General features: G+C 34.4%; 2 protein-coding genes across 3 annotated transcripts in view; both read right to left on the reverse strand.

Annotated features, from left to right (window-relative positions):
• Nucleotides 1-26,382, reverse strand: part of LOC126075183 (NKG2-F type II integral membrane protein-like) — a 237,776-nt gene that overhangs the window by 199,873 nt on the left and 11,521 nt on the right. The window lies entirely within an intron of this gene.
• On the reverse strand, nt 471-14,433 carry LOC126075184 (NKG2-A/NKG2-B type II integral membrane protein-like). Of its 2 annotated transcripts, XM_049882475.1 has the most exons (6): nt 14,219-14,433; nt 13,688-13,774; nt 13,056-13,091; nt 11,939-12,090; nt 1,916-2,016; nt 471-773 (listed from the first exon to the last, which is right to left on the reverse strand). In XM_049882475.1, exons 1-6 carry the CDS (start codon nt 14,403-14,405, stop codon nt 656-658), a joined length of 681 nt encoding a protein of 226 aa, XP_049738432.1. In that variant the 5' UTR covers nt 14,406-14,433; the 3' UTR covers nt 471-655. The 2 variants fall into 2 exon arrangements, with proteins under 2 accessions (XP_049738432.1, XP_049738433.1); XM_049882476.1 differs by lacking the exon at nt 13,688-13,774.

Raw genomic sequence — 26,382 nt, forward strand, 5'->3', positions numbered from 1 at the left:
TGAAGTGATGGTGTCTGGTGTGAGGCCAAGTTAAAATGCCACAGACACTATCTTTCTTACTGAGGTTCACCATTTTTTCTTGAATAAATATTCCTGAAGCCTTTGTTTAATTACTAGAGTCTTGAAAAAGTTGATCTGACAATTTCTTGCCAGTGTTTTCTTCCTTTTAAAGAGGACATTGACAGAATCCTTTACTCCACCATTCAAGAAGTCTCAATCACCAATAGAGTTTTCATTATGCAAACTGTTAAGGTGATATTAAAAATGGTATTGAAATGTAAATGGCCAATAATATGCAAAAGAATAAAAAATTTGAGCACTCACATAACCAGATATTCAGATTTCTTATAAAACTACAATAATTTAAGTATTTTTATTTTGTTACAAAATCAAGCAGATAAGTAAACATATTTAACAATATAAAGACTCATGAAACATAAGAAAATTTTTATACTTGAGGTTATATTTTATTACAGAAAAGGGTACTGATGATTATCAGCCAAGCAAAGAAGGACATAGGGTGAGTTCCAGGAGGGTTCCCATTGTGGAGGTTCCATTCGAACAAATAATAAAATTGATTATAAGACTTTTGCCATCATATTATTTCTATTTCATGAAATATAAAGATACTCGAAGGACTCCAAGTTCAGGCATTTTAACTCAAAATCTTATGCTTACAAATGTATATTTTTGAAGATCCACAACTGTCTGATAGAAGATTAGACGAGAATAGCATAGCGCAGTTGTATGTATTATTTGACGTGTCTATTAACCTGTAATGCATAAAAATACATAAGCCTGTTATATTTCATGTGAGAATCCTCCATGCAACAATACTAGAAGTATGTTATAAAAATGGGTAATGACATTTCTCATAAAATATTAGTAATAATTAAACCAAAAGCAAAGACGTTTCCTAAATACAAACACTTTGAAGGCCAGAGCACCAGGGACAAGGGTCTGGGGACCATGGTTTCAGGGCACATCTAGGTCAATGGGCATAACAAAATGTATTAAGAAAACGTTCTGCATCCCACTTTGGTGAGTTTCATCTGGAGCCTTAAACGCTTGCAAGTGGCCATCAATTGGTCTCAACCCACCTGAAGCAAAGGAGAATGAAGAACACCAAAGACACAAGGTATATATGAGCCCAAGGGACAAAAAGGGCCACATAAACCAGAGACTACATCAGCCTGAGACCAGAGGAACTAGAAGAAGTCCAGCTACAATCGATGACTATTCTGAGAGGGAAGACAACAGAGAATCCCTGGTGGAGCAGGAGAACAGTCAGTTGCAGAACTCAAATTCTCCTAAAAAGACCAGACTTAATGGTCTGACTGAGACCAGGGGGACCCCAGAAGTCATGGTTCCCAGACCTTCTGTTAGCCCAAGACTGGAACCATTCCTGAAGCCAACTCTTCATACAGGGTTGGACTGGGCTATGAGACAGAAAATGGTATTGGTGAAGAGTGGGCTTCTTGTCTCAAGTAGACACATGAGACTATGTGGGCAGCTCCTGTCTGGAAGCAAGATGAGAATGCAGAAGGGGGCAGGAACTAGTTGAATGGACATGGGGAGCACAGGGTGCAGAGGAGGAGTGTGCTTTCTCATTAAGGGGAGTGGAGCTAGGAGTACATAAAAAAAAAAATAGTAAGGTGTATATACATTTTTGTATGAGAGACTGACTTGATTTGTAAATTTTCACTTAAAGCACAATAAAAAAAAATTAGTAAAAATTATTTGGAACACCGAGTACTTCATTCTTAACTAAAATATACTTAAACATTTCATTAATTTTTAATTTAATTCTACATGTCTATAATTCAATTTAGTCACATTTATTAATATTACTTATCTGAATTTTTCTTTTTTGTATTTTTCTTCTTCTATATAACATCCTTCAGAAAAAACTTACTCTTTGTAGAGAGGTGAGCCATTTATCCATAACCAGGAATAATCTCTGTTTTTCCGAGAGAGCCCAATCCATGAAAGAGATGATAGAAATGCTATAAACTTCTATCATAAAACAAAGAAAATTATTTTAATAACCATTATAAAGACTTTTATTACTTTAAAACAGGCAGGTAGTGTTTTACTTCATCTTTAATTTTCAAAACAAGATATAAGTACTAGATTCTAACTCTAAAAATATATTAAGTTGAAAATCAATTTCATTTTGTCAAAAACTTTCACAAAAGTGCTTTTCATTCAATACTATATAAATATTAATACTTAAGAGTCTTATTCTCTTAGTTTTACTTAAAAAAGTTTAAATTCATGTAATTTAATAGCTGCCAGGGTACAATAAACTAGCTTAACAACAACAACAAAAAAAAAGAAAACACTGCCACGGATTCAATTCCAACTCATAGTAGGTAGGTTTGAACTGCTGGCCTTTCTGTTAGCAGTCTAGCACTTAACCACTGTGCAACAGGGATTTTAATGGGAGTGAGATTTCCACACCTTACAGAAAGTGTAAAACATTGACACCAGTAGAACTTGAAAAGCTTCATTCGAATGCCAAAATAGTCAGATCAATCACTGAGAAAACAATACAAAGAAATAGAGTAAAAACCACTGTAAAAAATAATAATAATATAAAATCCTAAAAATGCTCAAATTACCCACAAGTAGGCAAGAAAGAACAAGACCAAAAAATAACCAGAAGAAACAATCTGCTAAAAAAATAAAATGGCAAACTTAAGTACTGGTTTTGATCTTTTACTGTAGTGCTGCAGGATGTACCATTTGTAGACGCTGTGTGAAGGATTCACAGAATCTCTCTGCATTATTTCTTATAACTGCGTGTGCATTTACTATTATCTCAAAATGAAATTTAAGTTTTTAAAAAGTTAGTGATATGTGCAAAAACTACTAGCATTCATTTGAAATTGGGATGAAGTAATCTTGAAATCGCTTCTGCAAAAGTCTGACAATCTAAGCCACATGCTATGCTGTATTTTTGTAAGCCTAACTGCTAAACGATTTGGAAGATTATTTATCATCCTTTAAAACATTGTAAAGCTATATCGTTAAAACATCTCCTAAGCAGAAAATACATTGATTTTGGGTTTTTGTTGTTGTTAGGTGCTATTGAGTCAGTTTGGACTCACAGAGACAGTATTTACAAGGGGAGGGAACACTGCTCGGTTCTCACAATCGTTGTTACGCTTGAGCCCATTGTTGAGGCCACTATATCAATCCATCTTCTTGAGGGTCTTCCTCTTTTCCATTTGTCCTCTACTTTAATAAGCATGATGTCATTCTCCAGCTATGGATCCTTTCTGACAAAGTATGTGAAATGAAGTCTTGTCATCCTTGATTCTAAGGAGCATTCTGACAGTACGTCTTCCAACACAGATATGTTCATTCTTCTGCCAGTCCATGGTATACTCAATATGCTTTGTCAACACCCTAATTCACCCTAAATTCTTCTTTGGGCTTCCTTACCCATTACCCAGCTTTCTCATGCATCTGAGGCAATTGAAAACATCATGGCTTGGGTCAGGCACCTTAGTCCTCAAGGTGACATCTTTCCTTTTTAACACTTTAAAAAGAGGTTTTTTGCAGCAGATTTGCCCACTGCAGTATGCTGTTTGATATCCTGACTGCTGCTTCCATTGGCATTGATGTGGATCCAAGTAAAATGAAATCCTTTACAACTTCAATCTTTTCTCCATTAATCATAATTTTGGTTATTGGTCTAATTGTGAAGATTTTTGTTTTTTTATGTTGAGGTGTAATCTATACTGCAGGCTATGGTCTTTGATCTTCATCAGTAAATGCTTCAGCCCTCTTGGCTTTAAGCAAGCAAGACTGTGTCATCTTCATATCAAAGTTTATTAATGAGTCTTCCTCCAATCCCGATGCTGCGTGTTCTTCTTCATATAGTCCAGCTTCTCGGATTATTTGCTCAGTGTTAAGACTAAATAAGTATGGTGAAAGAATACAACCCTGATGAACAGCTTTCCTGATTTTAACCACACAGCATCCCCTTGTTTTGTTTGAATGATTGCCTCTTGGTCTGTGTACAGGTTCTGCAAGAGCACGATTAAGTGTTCTAGAATTCCTATTCTTCACGATATTATATATAATGTATTATGCCTTCAGAGCAGCTTAGACTTCTTCCTTCAATACCATTAGTTCTTGATCATATGCTACCTCCGGAAATAGTTGAAATCAACCAAATCTTATTGGTATAATGACTCTGTGTATTCCTTCCATCCTCTTTCGATGCATCCTCAGTCAGTCAATGTTTTGCCCACAAAATCCTTCAATATTGCAACTTGAGGCTTCAAATTTTTTTTCACTACTTTCAGATTGAGAAATGCTGAGTGTTCTTCTCTTTTGGTTTTCTATCTCTAGGGCTTTTCCCATGTCATTATAATACTTTGTCTTCTTGAGTCCCCCTTTGAAATTTTCTGTTCAGCTCTTTCATTTCATGATTTCTCCCTTTCACTTTAGTGAAACTTTAGGAAACATATAAACATAGAGGTTTGTTTCAGCATAAATTTATGAACTTTACCCCTTTTAAATGTTTGCACGTAGGATTTAAACTAGAGATGTTAAACTGAAAGACGTAGAGTATCAATTTAAATATGTCTTTAACAAGTTTATAAATTGCAGTTCTTGATTTCTGGTTAAAGATACTGAAGCAAATGAAAAGTCCATACCTTTGGTCAAGAACACCTCAGGCATCAAAGTGACATTTCCACATTTTAAAATTTAAAAGAGTTCTTTCACAACAAATTTGTATGATACAATGTATTGTCTGATTTCTTGACAGCTACTTCCATGGGCATTTATAGTTGATTCTAATAGAATGAAATCATTGATAACATTGGTTTCTTTGCCATTTATCATGATATTGTTTTTTGTTTCAGTTTTGAGGGTTTTCATTTACTTCACATTCAAGTGTAATCAATACTGAGGACTGTAGTCTTTGACATTCTTCAATACGTGTTTCAAGTCCTCCTTACTTTAGGCAAGCAAGGCTACATCACAGGTTTTTAATGTGCCATTCTCCAATCCTGACACTGCATTTTTTTTTCATATGGCCAGCTTCATATATTATTTGTTCAGCATAAAGACTGTATAAGTAAGGTGAAAGGATACTACGACTCTGCCACACTCCTTTTCCAACTTTGAACCACAGAATACCCCCTTGTTCTGTTACAATGACTGCCTCTTGATCTAGTTTCGGACCTGCATGAGCACATTTTGGAATTCCTGTTCTTCATAATGTTAACCATAATTTCTTATGATCCTCTCAGCTGAATGTCTTTGAAGAGTCAATAAAACCCAGGTAAACATCTTTCTGGTATTCTCTGCTTTTGGCGATAACCCATCTGAAATGAACAATGATATCCCTCATTCACTTCTGAATACAGCTTAAACTTCCAGCAGTTCCCCGTCAATGTACAGCTACAGTTGATTTTGAATTTTCTTCAGCACAAATTTTGATAATTTTTGCGTTCTGTTTGATCATTTTTCTTTGGAGTGAGTATGAATATAGATCTGATAGCTAATTTTTTTTTTAGTTGAAAGTCTATGCCGTACAAACACTAATCCAAAAATATAAAGAAAATAAGTTTCGATGGCTATATTACTATGTGTCATGGATTGAATTGTGTCCTCCAAAAATATGTGTATACATTTGGCTAGGTCACGATACCCAGTGTTTTGTGATTGTCTACCATTTTGTCATCTGATGTGATTTTCCTATGTGTTGTAAATCCTGTCTCTATGATATTGATAAGATGGAATTAGTGGCAGTCATGTTAATGAGGTAGGACTCCATCTAGAAGACGGATTGTGTCTTGAGCCACTCCCTTTTGAGATATAAAAGAAAGAAGCAAGCCGAGAGACAAGGGGACCTCATACCTCCAAGAAACAAGAACCAGGAGAGTAGCATGTCCTTTGGATCTAGGTTCCCTGGACTAAGAGGCTCCTCCACCAGGGGAAGATTGACAACAAGCACCTTCCTACAGAGCCGACAGAGAAAGAAAGCCTTCTGCTGGAGCAGATGCCGTGATTTTGGACTTGTAGCCTACTGAACTGTGAGGGAATAAATTTCTGCTTGTTAAAGCCATCTACTTGTAGTATTTCTGTTATAGCAGCCCTAATAACTAACACACTATGTAACAAAGTATTATCCAGAGCAAGGAAGATCACAAGAGACAAAGAGGACCATTATGTATTGATTAAGGAATTAATTGAACAAAAAAGGCAAAATAGTTTTAAATATGTATGCACCTAACCTCAAAGTTTCAAATACATAAACAAATCTGATAGAGTTGAAAGTGAAAAAGACAAATTAGCAATTATAATTGTTGACTTCAGTACTCTTCTCTCTCTATTCAGTAGAACATGGAGACAGAAAACCATTAAGTAAATAGAAGGCTTGAGCATCACTATTAACCATCTTAACCTAATGGACTTTTATAGAACATGCCACACACAAAATAATGTACATTCTTTCCACATGCACATAGTGTATTCCCCAACACAGACCATACATTGGCCTATAAAAAAAAAAAAAAAAAAACAGATTTTAAAGAAATGAAATCATACAAAATATTTTCTTTTTATACAAAGCATTATAACCAGAAATTAATAATAAAAGAGAATACATGAAGAATTAAAAAAACTCCAAGAGGTCTCTGAGAATGTCACAAAGAAATTAGGAAAAAGGAGAAAAAAAGAATAGAATGAAACAAAAACATATCATATCAAAATCTGTGAATTGTAGTTAAAGCAGTGCCAAGGGGTAAATTTACCACATTAAATGTTTATAAAATAGGAAAGGTCTGAAATAAATGAAAAAATTTCACCTTAAAGAAAATTGAAATAAAGAAGGAAAAATGGATAAACATAATAGCATAAATTAATGAAATGAAAACTGTAAAACAGAATAAATAAATGAAATCATTTTCTTAGAAAGATTAGTTAAATTTATAAACCTCCAACCAGAAAGATGAATACAAAGAGAAAAAGCATAAATTATATAAAGAAATGAACAGAGGGGACATAACTGCAATCGTATGATCATGAAGATTGTACAGGACTGGGCAACACTTTGCTGTGTTATATACATAAGGTCTCCATTAGCTGGAGGTCACTTGATGGTAACTAACAACAGCAACAACAATAATTGCAGATATTATTAATATAAAATGAATAGTAAAATGTTATGAATAACTGTATGCTAATAAATTTTGCAATCTTCCTAAAAAGAAATTATTGAAACCACTAAAGATCACTCAAAAAATAAATTCATCAATGAAAGATATCTACAAATTCCATGTGCTAACAAGGATGAGATCAAATGAAACTCTCAAACAATTTTAGGAGTAGAAAATGGCGCAAACATGTTGAAAAAGTTCTGCCAAGTTTTTATTTTAAAGTTACACAAACACTTCACCTATAACCCAGCAATTTCACTTAAATTCCACAAAACTGAAAATATACGTATACACAGATTTTCGCATAAGATTTTTCATAGTAGTTTTTTCTTTTTTGTAATAGAAAAATTCTGGAGACAATTCAAATACCCATAAACAGATGAATCTATCAGCAAGTTGTGGAATATGTGCTCACTTGTGAAGTGAAGCATTAATAGAATAAAAACTAGCTATGATGTTAAAAAAAAAAAAATTTTTTTTTTTTGTTTTTGTATGTTGGAAATCAGAAGCCTGAAAGTGAGTACTTAACGGGATGAAGGAAATATTGTCTTGATTGGGGTGGTGTGTTTATAGGTGCACACATTTGTCAAAATCATTGAACTGTCCATGCAAAATCTGGGCAGCTGAATGCAAGTGAATTATATCTCACTTATAAAATAACACAAAAAGAACAGATGAAATCTTGGCATACACATCAGATGTTAATAATTGAATGGGTAAACAAATTGTGGTACATGCTACAATTACAACACATTAATAAAAATAATAAACTGTAAACATACTACAGCATGGATGAATTTCAAAATAATTAAGTAAAATGAAAGAAATAAGAAAAAAGTATGATTCCATATATAAAAATAATTTCTAGAAAATTCCCACTTATCAATGGTGATTGAAAGTAGATAAGTGGTTGTCTATAATTGGTGATCGATGAAAGGTAGGAGAAGGGACTACAAAGATGCCTAATGAAACTTTTGAGGGTAACAGTTGTATTCATTCTCCGTAAGTGATGGTTTCACAGGTATATACATATGTCAAAACTTAAGACATTATGTAATTTAAATATGTGCAGTTTATTTTATGTCAAGTATACCTTAAGAAATGGTTTTAACAGGGAGAAAAAAGTAAAATTCCTTGTTCTGATGGAGTTATTTTCCAAAAAAACAACAGCATATATATCCAAAGATGAAATGATTAAAGCTCTCATTGTGGCATAGGTAAATAAGACTCTGATATCCAATATCACATTTTTTCCTCAATTTTGAAGTGGGCAGTCTTTCAAACATATATAAACAAAAAACAGTAAACTAGATATAAATTGTAACAGAAGGAATAAAACTGACACGTCAGACATGATTAAATTTTGTGTGTAGAAAGTCAAAAGGAATTTAAAGGCTAATTATTAGAATTAATAAGTGTGCTCAGAAAGTGTGTTGGATGCACATATAATTTGTGGAGTGACAAATAAGAAACATCAGAAAAGGAAATTTAAAAGATAACTGGAGCCAAATCAAGCAAAAAAAAAAAACTTTCATGGCTTGTACACAAAACTGTAAAAGTATTAAGAGAAAATAAATGGAGGATAACACCAGGTTAAGATATTACATTATTAAGATGTCAATTTTCAACAATTAATCTATTGATTTAAAGTAACTTAAAAAAGACACAGCATGTGTTTTGAGAATATTTACGTAGAAATTTAAAAGGCTAAGTGTAGAAGAAGCGGATAAGTCTTGAAGAAGAACACAACTGTACTGAACATAAAGAATTAATAGAAAGCTTTAGTAATTTTTCCATGTGATATTGATGCAAGAAGGAAAAATAGAAATGTGAAACCTAGTAGTGACCAGGAACGTATCCACACACACACACAAATGTACATCAATATCCTTGATTTACGACAAAGGTAGCACAGAAAGGAATGGATAAATGAACATTTCTGCTATAAATTACTCTCACTCAATTAGATAATGATGTAGAAAAGTGTAAAGCTTTATCAGCATCACAAAAATTAAATTCCAATTGACTATATATCTGGACCAATATATCATAACTGGGCCAATAATAACATCATGATAAAATATTGAAATTTTCAAGGATTTCATTTTACTTGGATCCACAATCAATGCCCATGGAAGCAGCAGTCAAGAAAATCAAAGGACGCATTGCACTGTGCAAATCTTATGCAAAAGACCTCTTTAAAGTGTTAACAAGCAAACATATCACTTTAAGGACTAAAGTGCACTTGACTCAAGCCATGGTGTCTTCAGTCACCTCATACGCATGTGAAAGTTGGGCAATGAATAAGGAAGAACTAAGTTGAATTGATGCCTATGAATTATAGTGTTGGAGAAGAATACCAAATATACCACAGATTGTCGGAAGAACAAAATCTGTCTTGGAAGAAGCATAGCCAGAATGCTCATTAGAAGAAAGGATGGTAAGAATTTGTTTCATATTTTGGACATGTTATCAGGTGGGACCAGTCCCTAGAGAAGGACATCATTCATGCTTGGTAAGGAAGTGGGTCAGCAAAAAAGGGGAACACCCTCAATGAGATGGATGGACACAGTGTCTACAACAATGGACTCAGCATAACAAATATTGTGAGGATGGCACAAAAAAAACCCTCAATATTTCATCCTGATGTACGTAGGGTCTGTATGAGTGGAACCGACTCGAAGGCACCTAACAATACATCTAAATATAATAGATAAACATTTTCAGAAAAAATTTTAAAAATAAAGATAAAATGTAAAACCTACAAATTAATTCAGTAGATTATGTATAATGAAATTTGGTCTATTACTAAAAGAGCTGCAACCTAAGCACTAACACTATAAACAAGCAACCGGACTATATTAATATTAATAAATTCTATTCATTAAAAGACTCCAACATGGAAGTAAATATGTAAGGCACAGAGAAAAATAAAGCTATTATAAAGTTACAAAATCAAAAAAGAAATCATAACCAAACTATGTCAAGAAGATATTGGTGGAAAAAAACTGATACTCACAGAGGAAAACTAGAAAAAAGACATGAATAGGCATTTCATAAAAGAAGATATTCTAGTGGCTAACAGCACATTAGATGGGTTCAATCAAACAATCGTTGGGAAAATGTCTCTTCATGTAATGCTATTATATAACAATCAAAACTTCTACTGTCTAAATTTCTCATAGTAGTAAGTTTTGATGAGGATGTAGATCAAGGGATGGGATAAAACACTGTTAGATAATATGTGTATGTGTCCATAAACTAGCAAACTGTTGGGAGAATTTAAAAATCCTGACATGTACATATACCTATAACTCTGCATGACCTGACAATTTCATTCCTGTGCATCCAGATAATATGTGGCAAAATACATCCAGAAAGATAGAGAATAATTACTCATAAGAGCTAAGTAATAGGTAAATATTTTCATAATAGCTAAATTTGTATCCACCATAGAATGGATTTCAGAATGTTTTTTCATGTAACAGTGGAGTTCCTGGTAGTACGAATGGTTAAGCACTTGGTCACTAATGGAAATGTTAGAGGTTCAGTTCCATCCAGAGGCACTTCAAAAGACAGGTCTACCAGCCAATTTCTCAAAGTAACAGCTACTGCAAACTCTTTGAAGTGTAGTTCTACTCTTAAACACACGGGTCTCCATGTATCAGAATCGACACCATGGCAGCAGTTAGGTTTTTTGTTATAAAAATTTATATTTTAGGTGGGTTTACTTAAATAACATAACAGTGAAAATGAACAAACTGCTAAGCTAAGGATCAATTGCACAAATATCATATGGATTAAAGGAGATAGACTCAAAAATGCATATTATATGATTCCACCTGCATAAAGTTCAAAAACTCAGGATAGTGGTTTGGGAACAAGGAGAAGTGCTAAGAGCAGACACAGGGGTACAGCTAATGGGGGGAGGGAGCTACCATTTTCTATTTCTTGAAGTGATTTGTAATTACATGGATGTATTAGTTTTGTGATTAATCTTCTCAATTTTGATAAATTTAGATTTATTTATTTATAGTTAAAAGAAACAACAAAGCTTACTTTAGGAAAAACGTATAGAAGCATTGTTTTTTCATAAATATTAAGAACTGGAAATAGACAAATACACATTAATGGTATAAAATAGAATGTATTGTCAGTTCAAACAATGGAGTGTGTCATAGCCTTGAAAATAAAGCAAAATTTTGGACAAAATTTTGAAACACAATCAGAATGCTCCTTAGAAGCAAGAATGGTGAGACTTTGGCTTGTCTACTTCAAACATGTCATCAGGAAAGATCAATCTCTAGAAAAGGACATCTCTTTTGATAAAGTAGAGGGCCAATGAAAATTAGAGAAATATTCAATGAGATGAGTGGACCACAATGTACTCAGACATACCAATGAGCATTAAGATGGCAGAGGACCAGACAACATTTCGTTTTGTTGTATGTAAGGTCTCCATGGATCAGGGCAAATTCAAAGGCAACTAACAACAACACGGACAAAAATATGGATAAATCCTAAAAACGCAATGTCAACTGAAATATGTAAGACACTAAACACTTCATGGAGTATAATTCTATTTACATAAGTTTGCAAGGTAGGCAAATCTTTATTCTTTAAGATGTATAGGGAACATAAGGCATGTCAGTAATGTTTCTTGATAACTACTTGTTATTGACTCATATTTTGTACACGTTTCTTTTTGTATGTTATACCTTTTAATAAAATATTTCAAGTATTTGAAATCTTACCATTTCTTCTTCATTATCTATATAAGTCAGATCAGATTTCTTAGAAGCACAAGCCATCTGACTCTCAGTCCAGTTTTTTTTATCACTACTAATATAATAGCAGTTGTTGGAATAGGATAACCAGTCCTCTGGACAACGGCCACAATGAGATGCTGAAAAAGAATATGAATTACTATCCAGAAACAATTTGAATTAAAAAATATAAATTACTTGACATATTTGCATAGGCATAAGCACATATCTACTTAACTTGTATACGTAATCTCACGCACTTACATATACATACACATACGAAAAAACACCGGCACACACACAGAAAGGGTCAGCCTCCCATCCTCTAATTTATGTACCGTTAAAAAGGAAAGAAACAAAAGCTCTATCCTATACATGTCCTGAAAAACACTGAACGACACTACTTTATCAGAATAGTAATTTATTTCTTACCATATTATGCTGCTGTGGTTGTTTTCAGTTGCTGTTGATTTGATAGTCAACTCATAACAGCCCCATGAGATACAGTAGAATTTTACCATAGGATTTTCTAGGCCAAGCCCTGGTGGCGCAGTGGTTAGGAGCTCGGCTGTTAATCAAAAGGTCTGCATTGCAAATCCACCAGGCACTCCTTGGAAACTCTATGGGGCAGTTCTATTCTGTCCTATAGGGTCACTATGAATCAGAATCTGCTCCAACACAATGGTTGTTTTTGGTTTGGTTTAATCTTTACAGGAGCAGAAGGAAATTTGAGGTAATTGTTAAAAGAAGGATATAGCAATTGCAAAAGACTATTTCTTCTAATTTTTGAACAAGGATTTCCTTATATGATCTTTATGTATGAAGAGTTATTACTATATTTTGAAAGTTCAAAAAATCTGTTCTTACTTCTTCATAAACTAAAATAGAGACAAAACATAATCTCAAAATATTAGTCCTGGTGGTGCAGTGGTTAAGAGCTTGGCTGCTAACTAAAAGGTTAGCAGTTCAAATTCACCAGCCACTCCTTGAAAACCCCACAGGGGCAGTTCTACTCTGTCCTATATGGTCCCTATCAGTCAGAATCGACTTGACAACAATAGGTTTGGATTTGGTTTATATCAGAACTTTTAAAATTATTACATACCTTTCTGGGTGGGGTTCTCTTTCTTTGTTCCAATAGCTAGAAAGATCATAGCAATTATTATAGAGATTAATATTTCTGTAATAAATCATAATAATCTTAGTTACCTAGTTTGAAATTTGGTAGATCATTTAAAATTATAATAATGTATATTAGAATTATTTTATCAACAAAAAATTGATAAAGTAATGAGGTTTTTGGAAAAATATTTGAACAGACTAATGGAGGAATTTTACCAACTCTTACAGTATTTGATTTAACTACATTAAAATATACATTTTTATTTCTCAGTATTTTCAGTCTCTCAGTGTAAGTCTTTGAGATGTGGCCAACGCATACACGAATGCATATACACACACATACAATATACACATTTAGAATTAAAAACATACACTCGCTATAATCATTGTTATTCATACTTTTGAAAAACTCAGAATAAATTTTCCACTTTTTGTCCCCATTGAGGAAGCATTATTTACTAAGATTAAAAAACTTGACAAGCATATCACACAAATGAATGTATCAAAATGAGAATTTTATTCCATAATATTATGAAATATACAGAGGCACTTTCAAACCTTTAAACTTTCAAACCTTTAAAGGGAATATTCCCCTATAATCTTTCAAAAACTTACAAGGAGTGATAACTTTAATTTTTATGATTATTATACTGGCCATCAAGGCAATGCAGGTGATTCCCAGGATCCCAGCAACGAGCTTCCCTGGAGGAGATGGGAGATATACAGAGAGAGAAATGGAAACACTGAGAAAGGACAGATGGAGCCAAAGATTAGAAAGTTTACATACAAGAGAAACCACATGCACAGGGAATCATATAAATAAATATTGGATAGCAAACCCACATTCTCCATTGTACTTTTTCTCTCAGAATATATCATTACATTTTCAGTAAGATAATAGCCCACGAGTTGTTCATCAAAGGTTACAAATTTCAACGATGCCTGAATAGAATTAATCTTCAGATTTCATAGTAGAATACGATTATCTGTACTTCAGATCTGACACTCAAAAACGAAAAATAGTGAGCCCACTCCCTTCATCTGACTAACCTTGCTCCATGTCTTCATTTTCACTGCCCCCCCCATCTCTACACTAGAACTACACATCTAAGTGCAGTTATATTGAGAACGGATTAAATGATTTACCTTTGCAGTGGAAATTCTTGTCATTCTTCTGAAGATCCTGGGAAGCACCATGAAAGTTTAATTCCACATAAGTTATTTCCTGCTCAGTGACTGAAATGCATCTATCAGAGTCCGTAGGTTTGATTTGCTGCCTTTTGGAGTTCTTGGCCAGATTCACTTCTGAGTAGGTTACTGTTTGATTATTCATCTCTGCAGCCGAGGCTTGTCAAGGTCTGTGCTCTATGAGAGACTGTGCTCAAGAAGGAAATACGTGCTGTGTATATGACAAGATCAAACTAGGTGGGGAGGAAGGGTAAGTATCACTTTGCAGCTGAGAATCTCAAGTTCTGGTCCTAATTTACTTAGAAAAATAAAAGGAAATTTTTTTCTAGAGCCTCCCTCAAATGTCCCATGGTGGAATAAGTAATTTTTTTAAGACATTCTTCATTCAATAAAACATTTTTGACTGGAGTAACAAAAAGCAATAAATTATCAAGAATAAAGAAGTCCATAAATAAGACTGTACTTGTATTAAAAGTCATATTCCACAGAAATATTTTAAACCACTGTAATACCCGGGTTGGAAACCCTGGTGGCATAGCGGTTAAGTGCTATGGCTGCTAACCATAAATTTTGGCAGTTTGAATCCACCAGGCTTTCCTTGGAAACCCTATAGGGCAGTTCTACTCTGTCCTATAGGGCTCTATAAGTCAGAATTGACTTGATGGCAACAGGTTCGGTTTGCCTTTTTTTTTAATACCTGGGTTAAAAATTAAAACAGTGTATTTGTAAAAAAAAAAAAAAGATGTAACACTTTATAACAATTTTGTAATACAATAATGGTTAAAGACTGAGTGTGCCAAAGAACTGGGAATTGTCAAGTTAGCACATATAATAATTTATTGCACTAAATTACCTTGGTTTAGTGACTTATTTATTAGATGGAGATGAAGTGCTATTATGTGATCTTTTTCTTATTAATGAATGGGTGGGAAGTGCTGAGAAATCATTGCACATTTAGGGAAATATATGTCAGAATAATTACATGACACAATGAACTCATCAACAACCTAAAGAATATTGGAAACACCATTTTAGACTTTTAAAAAATATACTTCTTATACAGAAATTATTGATAATTTATTTAACTGCTAAAAAAGGAGACCACAAATCAATAAATAAAAGTACATACCATTTGTGGGAGAACACTGTGTGTTCAAACTTCCAGAAAGATCATATGGTTGTCACAGTCCATGTGGGTTCCTTTACTTGTGTTAAGTTATCGGTATAATTCAGTAACGTAACTTAATAATTTTCTCAATGGACTGTGCAGTCAGTGAGACCAAGGACTGAATTCTGCTTTTGAAACTTATAATGTGTGACCATGATAAAGGTAATTAAGGTCCAGGAATCTAATGTTCTAATCTAAAATGGGAATAATGATATATAAAATGTAATGCCTATAAGTCCATAACTCTCAACCTGGCAATTGTTGGCTCTGAATAGATAATAAGCATTTGGGTTATTATTTTAGCTACAGTTTCTTGTTATTCCTTCTGATCTCTATCAGGTAGAAATTCAAAATAACTCATTAGACTGCATTCTCTTATATTAGTTGGTATTTTTTGAGTGTTTCGTTCAATTAATTTAAGTCTTTTGATATTTATTATTAACTTTAGCATTTTATGGAAGCTGCTTCATCCTCCTTTTCTAAAAAGGTAAAACTGTGTGTACATAATCTAACTAAGTGATTGAGGAATTATGTTTGGCCTTATATCATTCAATTCATTTTTTTTTTTTAATTAATCTAGCAATAAACTCTGGCTAAACATAAAATAATACATTATTATACACAAAACACTCATCGAACCAATTATAAAATCCAAATTTAATTGTTCAATATCATGATCCTTAGAGGATTTCACTTTAAATTATGTTAGTTAACAAACTTAAATATTTGTGTGTGTGAATGCATGTGTGTGTGTGTGCACTTAACTAATTCTTCACATGTAATAATTTGAATAAACTAAGAAATTCTCCAACATATTTTATATTTGGGGCTTACTTGTTAGCCTGACTCCAATGTTCTAGAGAGATTCTATTGTATATTAGTAGTACCTCAATGCATCGTGCACAGCACGTATAACCTCCCACTAAACAAGCTGGGCTAGAAGACAGAGAGGAGAGCAGTGGTACATACCTGGTCTTAGTCAGAAAGTCATGCAGCCTTTAGTGGGAAGGCCTCTTTAGAGGGGCCAATATGGCTGGATAGTAGAAAGTGAAACCTAAAGACATAAATCCTGTAAAAGCACAAAGAATATCTGTGCTCTTCACCGACTCTCCTGCGAGGGCTCAGAGTGAGGCAAGAGATGAAAAGGTAGGTGGCTTATCAATGTGCTATTTAATGTTTGAGCAGGAAATTCTCACACTTGGGCTATTTTGAAGTCAGTTTATCTCATCACCCACCACCAGAACATAGGAAATGTTGAGCTCCTACTGAAAGGACAAAGTTGATCTGAAAATACACCTTATAGATTGTTTCTTTTAAAGAGCTTTTGATAGACTGTTCTCATCTTCTATAGGATTTTGCATTTAGAGGATTTGATCACGCATGCAGTTTGCTTGTTTCCATCAAACCACAAACTATTAAAACTGAGGTCACGTTAACACTGTCTTAGATGTCTAAGTCTTACTTTTAGAAAAAATTGCAAAACTGTGCCATTGCATTCTTCTTTTCTACATATTACATCCAGAGGCACTTCAGAAGACATGCCTGGCAATCTGCTTCTGGAAGGTTGCAGCCTTGAAACCCTATGGAGCAGTTCTACTCTGAACAGACGGGGTCACCATGAGTCACAATTAACTTTTTAGCAACTAACAACAACTCTGTTTTCATAAACAAAATTAATAATCCTACATGCATACATGTTTATATGCATGTACACATTTAATGTATTAGAAATAAATTTTTTGTATTTCTTATACTTTGTTTTGTTTTCAAAAACTAAATAATCTTCTCTCTCCTCTCTATTACACATATTACATAATTAAAAAGATGAAATTATTCCCCAACAATACCAAGTGATGTAAAGTTCTCTTTTTAAATTGAAATCATTATGTTTAGTATTCCTCAGACATTCACTTCTGGTGTCTTCAGTTAAAGAATGTTTCTATCTTATCCTTTGGTATATGTATCAAAAAAAAGTATGGGTTTATTCTTTTGTCATTTATATTTAATGAAATCTATACTCAGAAACTATAATTTCATGATAAAAATTACTTAAAATTATGGAAGTAGTTAGAATTTACCTTGTCTGATGTATGTGACTAATAACAATAATGGCAGACTCTAGTGTCCAAAGAGGAGTCCTAGGTATCACAAACAGGTAAGCACTTGCTACTAGACAAAAGGTTGACAGTTCAAACCCACCCGGAGTTGCTAGGAAGACAGGCCAGGCGATCTGCTTCTGAAAGGCTATACAAGAAACTAATCAAATCCCACACAGGGTAGATTACAAAGAAAGTCACCAAGACATATTATAATCAAACTTGCCAAAAAAAAGATAAAGAATTTTAGGAGCGGCAGGGATAAATAAAAGGTCACCTACTAAGGAGAATCACTAAGACTAAGCTCGTCCTGCTCAGTAGAAGCAACGCAGGCAAGAAGCAAATGGGATGACATACTTAAAAACTTGAAGGAAAAAATCACAAGGCAAGAATTATATATCCAGCAAAACTGTCTCTCAAATATGATGGGGAAATTTGGGCATTTCCAGATAAACAGAAGTTAAGGAATTTGTAAAAACCAAACTAAAATTACAAGAAATACCATGGAGTCCTCCACTTAGAGCATCAAAAGCTTCAGATAACAACAAAGACTACACAGAGGATAGACCGACCAGATATCAACTCAGATGGGGAAGCCACAAAAATAAGTCAAAGCTAAAACACTGAAAACAGGGAAATGGAGACATCAATACATAAAAGATGACAACGTTCAACCACAAAAAAGGGACTAAATAATGTGCTTATAGAACATTCATATGTAGAGGAAGTTAAGGTGATATCAAGAAGTAAAAGATTTGTTTAAAGTTAGAAAAAGAGGTAAATTTTAAGGTAACCACAAGGGAAACTAACAATACCACAAATTGACATAAAAAACAAGAAAACATAAAGACTCAGCAAATACAAAATCAACAACAATGAAAAAGAAGAAAAGAAAATACATAAAGAAAAAGGACTCAGCAGAGAAAATTAAGTGGAACAAAGATATTGTCAACAACACAAGGAAAAAAAAACATCAAAATGACAGCACTATATGCTGCCTACAAGAAACACACCTTAAAGACACAAACAAACTGAAACTCAAAGGATGGAGAAAAAAATATCAAGCAAACAACGATCAAAATAGAGAAGCAGTGACAATATTAATCCCTGACAAAATAGACTTTAAAGCAAGGTCTACCACAAAGGATAAGCAAGGACACTGTATAATGATTAAAGGGTCAGCACACCAGGAGGACGTAACATAACAAGTATTTATGCACCCCACACCAGGGCTCCAAAATACATAAACCAAACTCTAACAGCCTTGAAAAGAGAAATACATAGCTCCACAATAATAGCAGAAGACTTAAACACACCACTGTCAGTGAAGGACAGAATATCCGGAAAGAGGCTCAGTAAAAGACATAGAGATCTAAATGCCACAATCAACCAACTGGATCTCACAGACATACACAGAACACTCCATCCAACACCCGCCAACTTTACTTTCTTTCCCAATGCACATGGAACATTCTCCAGAACTGAGCACTTACTAGGCCATAAAGCAAGCCTTAAGAGAATTCAAAACGTTGAAATATTACAAGCCAACTTTTCTGAACATAAAGCCATAGAAGTAGTAGTCAATAACAGAAAGAGCAAGGGTAAAAATCAAATACATGGAAACTGAACAACATCTATTGCTCAAAAACTACTGGGTTATAGAAGAAGTCAAGGATGGAATAAAGAAACTCTTTAATCCAATGTGAATGAAAACACATCCTGCCAGAACTTTTGGGATACAGTAAAAGCAGTGCTTAGAAGTCAATTTATAGCAATAAATGCACACATCCAAAAAGTAGGAAGGGCCAAAATCAAAACATTTACCCTACAATTTGAACAAATAGAAAACAGCAAAAGAAGCCCTCAGGCACCAAAAGAAACAAAATAATAAAAAAACTAGAGCAGGAATTGATGAAATAGAGAATAGAAAAACCACTGGAATAGTTAAGAAAACCAAAAGCTGGCTCTTTGAAAAGATCAATAAAGTCGATAAACCACGGGCCAAAGTGACAAAAGAAAAACAGGAGAGGATGCAGAGAAGTTGAATAAGAAATGAGATGGGCAATATCACAACAGACCCAACTGAAATTAAAAGAATCATAAGAGAATACTATGAAAAATTGTACTCCAACAAGTTCAAAAACCTAGAATGGACTTATTTCTAGAAATGCAGTACCTACCTAAACTAACACGAACAGAGGTAGAACCACTAAATAAACCAATAACAAAAGAAGAGATTGAAGAGGTAATTTAAAATAATTCCCAACAACAAGAGACCGACCTGAAACAGACAGCTTCACTGAAGGATTCTACCAAACTTTCAGTGAAAAGTTAACACCAGTACTACTAAAGGTATTTCAGAGCACAGAAAAGGATGGAATACTCCCAAACTCATTCTATAAAGCCAGCAGAACCCTGATACCAAAACCAGGTAAAGATACCACAAAAAAAAAAAATTACAGACCAATATCCCTCATGAACATAGACACAAAAATCCTCAACAAAATTCTAACCAATAGAATTCAACAACGTATCAGAAAAATAATTCACCATGACCAAGTGGGATTCATACCAGGTATTCAGGGACGGTCCAACATTTAGAAAGCAAAGTAATCTATCACATAAATAAAACAAAAGACAAGAACTACACGGTCTTGTCAATTGATGCAGAAAAGGCATTTGAGAAAGACCAACATGTATTCATGATAAAAACTCTCAGGAAAATAGGAATAGAAGGGCATTCCCTAACATAATACAGGCCATTTATATGAAGCCAACAGCCAACATCACCCTAAACAGAGTCTGAAAGCATTCCCCCTGAGTACAGGAACCAGACAAGGATGCCCTTTATCACCACTCTTGTTCAACATTGGGCTAGAGGTCCTATGCAGAGCATAAGCAAGAAACAGAAATAACTTGCTTCCAAATCGGTAAGGAAAAAGTGTAAGTATCCTATTTGCAGATGATATGATCTCCCACATAGAAAATGATCCCTTCAGGAGACACACCACTGATTACATTGAACTGGAGCTTAAGAATGTCACCCAGCCACTTTGGCTCCTCATGCTTCTGGATTAACAGGTAAAGAAGGGCGTTACTATATTGGCTGGTGTGATTGATCCTGATTACCAAGAAGAAATTGATGGATATTACAAAAAGGAGGTAAAGAAGCATATGCCTGGAATACAGGAGATGCCTTAGGATGTCTCTTAGTACTTCCAGGCCCTATGATTAAAGTCAATGGAAAACTACAACAACCCAATTCAAACATGACTACTAATGGCACAGAGCCTTCAGGAATGAAGGTTTGGGTCACCTCAAAAGGCAAGTAATCATGACCAGCTGAGGCACTTGTTGACGATAAAGGGAATACAAAATGGCTGGTGGTAGAAGGTAGTTCTAGATACCATTTACAACCACGAGAACCAGTCGCAGAAATGAGGAGTGTAATTGTTGTGTATTCCTTCCTAGTATGTGTACAGCAAATAATTTATTTTCTTCATTTATAAAATATAAGATATAAACAGTGCATTTTCAGTTGAAAGCATGTTAGTTGTATTACATTAGGCACGAGTATGACTTTGTAAGCATCTTTATTTAAGATTGTGTATGGTTTAAAGAGATATGTACAGGTGTCAAGTTGACAGGGACGGACTGTGTAGTTAATGTTCTGAATCAACTTGACGGGGCCATGATTCTCATTGGCTTGGAAGTTATGTAATTGTGTATTTTGTAAGGTATGCAATGAAGGAGTTATCCCTCGTTTTGTAATATAATCACCTCCATGATGTGATGTGATGTGATCAGCCAATCCGATTTAAGGGGAGTTTCCCTAGGAGTACAGCCTGCATTCAATACATATGGATGTTCTGGCAAAGCTCACTGGCTTTTGCTTGCTCTGGATCCTGCATCATCAGACCTCCTGTTCCTGGAAACTGAACCAGTGGCCTGTCATATTGCCTGCTGATTTGGAATTTGACAGCCCCTACTGCCTGTGAGTCAGCAGTCTGCCCTCTTACTTGCTTATCTTGGACTTATTAGCCTCCACAGCCCACAAGCCAGCAGCCTGCAGTCTGATCTGTGATCTTGGGTTCATCAGGCCCTGAAGCTGTGTGAGTCTAAGAAGCATCAATCCTGATGTCTGACTCATGGACTTGGGATTTGTCAGCCTCTACAACCGCATGAACCATTTCCTTGAGATAAATATCTCTCTCTCTCACTCTCTCCTAATATACATACATAAATACAAAAAATAGGTATGTGTATATACATATGTATGTGTGTGTGTATATACATATATATGTATATATTTGTGTATATGTGTGTGTGCATATATATATATATATGTTCTTCACTGGTTTTGTTTCTCTAGACAACATAGCCTAAGACACACTTCTAGATGATTTTCATGGATTTCGTCATCTATAACAAATATATCTCTCTTGGCTTTTGTGACAATGTTAATATACTAAACCTGCCCCCTCCCCAAAAAAAGCCAGAACCTGTTTAAGAAAAAACCTGTCTGAGAAGGAAAACTCAAGTATATTCTGCCAAAACAATTACTTCAGCCTATCGAATATTCTCTGAAATCCAGAATCTGTGAGACGTGAACAGAATCAGTAAATCGTTGGTATTGCAACCCAGATAGGAGGTAGTGCAAATGCAAAAGTCCGAGATAATCCCAAGGAGTACAAGAGGCAGAGACGAAGCCTCAGTCTTCCATTTCCTTTTGAGTAGTATTGTGCGTGAGTGCATACTGTACATTGCTACCGTTCTCTGAGTACGTCTATTTTTTACATTTTTCCCATTTGTGGCCCTTTTTTTTTTTTGCCTGTAAACTTTTTCCAGGGAAGAACAATATCCATAGGTTGGAAGAAGGTAAGAGATATTAGTAAACTCCTTCATATTCATTAAAATCTAACAAAACACACTTTTTCCCTTGTCTTGAGAAGTTTTAGTCTTCTTATCTTTAATTTTTAGTTTTCAATTTAGCTATTTGTAATTTTTGGTACATATTATTCCAGTTTTCAAAATTCACTCTTCATTTCCCTGAAATTCCTTCCTTCAAAATTTCTCGTTTTCCCGAAAAATACAGAAACGTTTCCAAATTTAACACATTCAATGTGTGTACAAAGCAATTCATTCTTCTCACACTTAAATAATTTACCGAAGTGTGCTAACTTTATCATATAAGAATGTTGATAGTTTTCATTTTTTCCTTTTTTGCCTGAGATAGTCACATTTTTGAGAAGATAACATCGTAAATTTCTTAATTTTTATGAGTACTTATTTTCTTTTTTGTTTTCTATTTTTTAAAACAGCTTATTCCTTCCCAGCCACGGACAAGAGAGTGAGAAATTTATCTTTGAAAGAAAAGGTTAATGTTGCCAAAAAGATAACTGAAGAGAACAACACCATCAAGGAAGCTATAATTAAGTTCAAGGGTAATCAAATGTAAATTTATTCAATTATGAAAGAACAGGATAAAATAATTGAAAAGTACATGATCACACCAACATAAAAGCCAAGAAAGGAAGGATTGAAATTATGCAGAAATCAACAGAACTGTTTTGGAGTGGTTTCTTGAAACCTCTAAAGATGTTCATGGGCTCACTATGAGTCAGAATCGACTCCACAGAACCTAACAACTTCATAAAGACCCAGAAAGTGTTTCTTTTCAATTTCATAGCACTGGAACAGAAACTAAGCCACTTTCAGGACCTATCTTGCAAGCAAAGGCAAAAGAAACGGCCAAATTTTCAAAGTTGATAGATTCTCAGCATATGACTAGTGGCTTCAGAGCTTAAAATAACAATAATAATAATCAAAAAATAGAATCACCTGCAATGTGTCTTTTTGGGAGCCAAATGAGTTTGCATTGTAGACTCAGGATACAAAAAGTGACATTTATATTGCTGTTTGAGAAAATAGAGTAAGAGGCAGCCCTTATGTTGATGTTGACAAAGAATTTGTCACAGAAATGGATGACATAAACCTGCAAGAATTTGTGGGCTTACAACCTAAAGATGAAGATGATGAAGATAATGAAGACCTACCATTAGAAGAGCCTGACCTTTAAGTCAAACAAGTTTTCAGCTATACCAAAGCTTTGAAGAAATTTGGAAAAGTTAAAGAAAAGCAATTCTTATTTCATAAGACTATGGTCTTAAATATTTGTTTCAATAATTTCATCAAAAAAACTAAATAGTTGACATTAGATGTTTTTATGAAAAAGTAAATTTTACCCATACCTTTGTTTGAATAGTATATGCACATGTCTGTATATAATTTGAATAAACATGCAAATCATCAAAAGTGGCTTAGTTTCTGTTCCAGTCCTATGAAACTGAAAAGAAACTCTTCCTGGGTGTTTATGAGGTTGTTGTTGTTAGGTGCTGTGGAGTTGATTCTGACTCATAGTGACCCTATGAACAACAGAAAGAAATCCTGCCTGTTCCTGCACCATCGTCACAGTTGTTGCTGTGTTTGAGCCCGTTGTTGCAGTCACTGTGTCAATCCATGTTGTTGAAGGTCTTCCTCTTTTTCTCTGACTCTCTCTCTCTACTTTACCAAGCATGATGTCCTTCTCCAGGGACTTATCCCTCCTGATAACATGTCCAAAATACATGAGATAAAGACTTGCTCTTTCACTTCTAAAGAGCATTCTGGCTGTACTTCTTCCAAGAGAGTGATAGAAAAGTAGTAAGAGCACACCTTGTCAAAGGCAGAAATTTTGTGTTACTCGGAATAAAAGATTTCACTGTATATGAAGTGAGGTAGGGGTCCAAGTTAATGTTCTGTATGTGGATATTTAATTGTACCACCACCATTTGTTGTATGAAAGCCTATTCTTTCTCCATTGAATTGTCTTGTAACCTTCTTCTTTTTGAATGTTTCTTAGAATTCATCAGTGAACCCACATGGATTTGGAGTTTTATTTGTGGAAAACTTTTTAATTGCTAATTCATCATCTTTGCTTTTAACAGCTCTGTTCAGATTTCATATTTCTTTTTCTGTCAGTTTATGTAATTTGTGTTTCCAAGAACTTGTCTATTTCTTCTAGGTTATCAAGTTTATTAGCATATTACTATTCATAGCATTCTCTTATAATCTTTTCTATTTCTGTAAGATCGACAATGATATCCATATTTTTATTCCTGACTTTAGTCTTTTGAGGATTTTCTATTTTTCTTTCCACCAGTCCAACAAATTATTGTTGAGATTGTTGATAGTGTTAAGGTATCTATAGTTTGTGTCATTTCTTTTCTGTGTTGTTTTTCTATTGTCCATTTCATTTATTTCTGTTCTAATCTTTTTTATTTTCTTCAGATGCTTGCCTTGGGTTTATTTTATTCTTCTTTTATACTTTCTTGTCCATATATGACAGGTAGTTATAGATACATGCCATCAAGTGGACTGGGATTCATGGCAACCTTACGTACAGAACAAAACTTTTCTCAATCCTGCATGACTCTCAGGATTGCCGGGGGCATGTTCAAGTTCATTGTCGTGGCTACTGTGCCAATCCATCTTCCTGAGTTCTTCCTTGCCCTTTCTAGGCCTCTGCTTCACCAAACATGTTCTCCTTTAGCAATAGACCCCACCTGATGATGTGTTGAAAGCAAGTGAGTTGAACAATATTGTTGTGATCCATAAGGATTGCATTGGCTAATTTTTATAAATAGATCACCAGGCCTTTCTTCATAATCTGTCTTATTCTGGAAGTCCCACTGAAACCTGTCCACCATAGGTGACCCTGCTGGTATTTGAAATACGAGGGGCATAGCTTCCAGCATTATAGCAACACACAAGCCATCACAGTGTGACGAACTGACAGATGGTGGCAGGTACATACATAGCATGTATTAAACGTCATTAACTTTCCTTAAAAAGCATGTATCCTTGACATATCTGCCTGAATTAGTTCAATCAGGTAATTTGTTATACCTGTCTAAAATTACTTTATTGAAGCAATGGTGATTTGCCGAATGAAAGATGGAGGACAAAGTGTTAGAGATGATGTCCTGTAGGGAGTCAGGTTTGGTTGAATATTTGGAGGAAAAAGAACTATGAAAAGTCTCATGTAACAAGAACTTAATTTGCTTAGGCTTTCCTTTAAGAATCTTCAGTATTGTGTTATTAATTTTTCATAGCAGCTCTGTTAAAAAAAAAAAAAAACAGGGCTCTGTTAAAAAAAAATAGGGAGCTGTAATTCTAGTCATCATGTTACAGGTGATAGAACTGAAGCATAAAAATTTCATATAAAAATCATTGATTACTTATGTGCCCATAGCTATTGTAAAGTGCTTTTCGAATAACCCGTGGATAATATACTATTTGTATTATACTTTACAGGGAAGAAGACTGATTCAAAACAACTATGTCACTGGATCACATAGCTAATAGTATAGAATTAGAATTTATACCCAAGTGGTCTGGCTCCATTGGACATTGCTCGTGTCACTAAATTTTATACTATACTGCTTCCTCCCCATCTGTACATTGATAAAGGATGCTCACAAATGCTTCCATCTGAGATTCTCCACCACTATACGAGACTACCTTGCAGTACGTTTTGAAATAAAGGAAACAAAAACCTAGGGAAAAAATTAATAAAGTACTGAAAATCTTTGTATTTCCCAATGATTTTTTATTAAAATAAACTCCCAGTGGCTTGGCATGTGACTTGTTTTGACAAGGATTTGGGGTGAGAAAGTGAAAATATGTGAGTTCTGTGCTCAGGCATGAAGAAGTACGTTTCTGCTTGCCCCTCTGAGAACTGATGACCTCTGCTATGAGAAGGATGTATACTCATGCTCTGAGCCCCCTGTTCTGAGAATATGATATATGAAAAAAAT

The sequence above is a fragment of the Elephas maximus genome, chromosome 4 (genome assembly GCF_024166365.1).
Source record: "Elephas maximus indicus isolate mEleMax1 chromosome 4, mEleMax1 primary haplotype, whole genome shotgun sequence".
Classification (NCBI taxonomy): domain Eukaryota; kingdom Metazoa; phylum Chordata; class Mammalia; order Proboscidea; family Elephantidae; genus Elephas; species Elephas maximus.

What these genes read in the sequence shown, in the direction of transcription:
- LOC126075184 (XM_049882475.1), bottom strand. Translation starts at nt 14,405, where the DNA reads ATGAATAATCAAACAGTAACCTACTCAGAAGTGAATCTGGCCAAGAAC. An exon ending in CAAGAATTTCCACTGCAAAG is followed by an intron (nt 13,775 to 14,218) that starts GTAAATCATTTA and finishes CATCTCCTCCAG; the next exon opens with GGAAGCTCGTTGCTGGGATC. An exon ending in AGAGAACCCCACCCAGAAAG is followed by an intron (nt 12,091 to 13,055) that starts GTATGTAATAAT and finishes ATTCTTTTTCAG; the next exon opens with CATCTCATTGTGGCCGTTGT.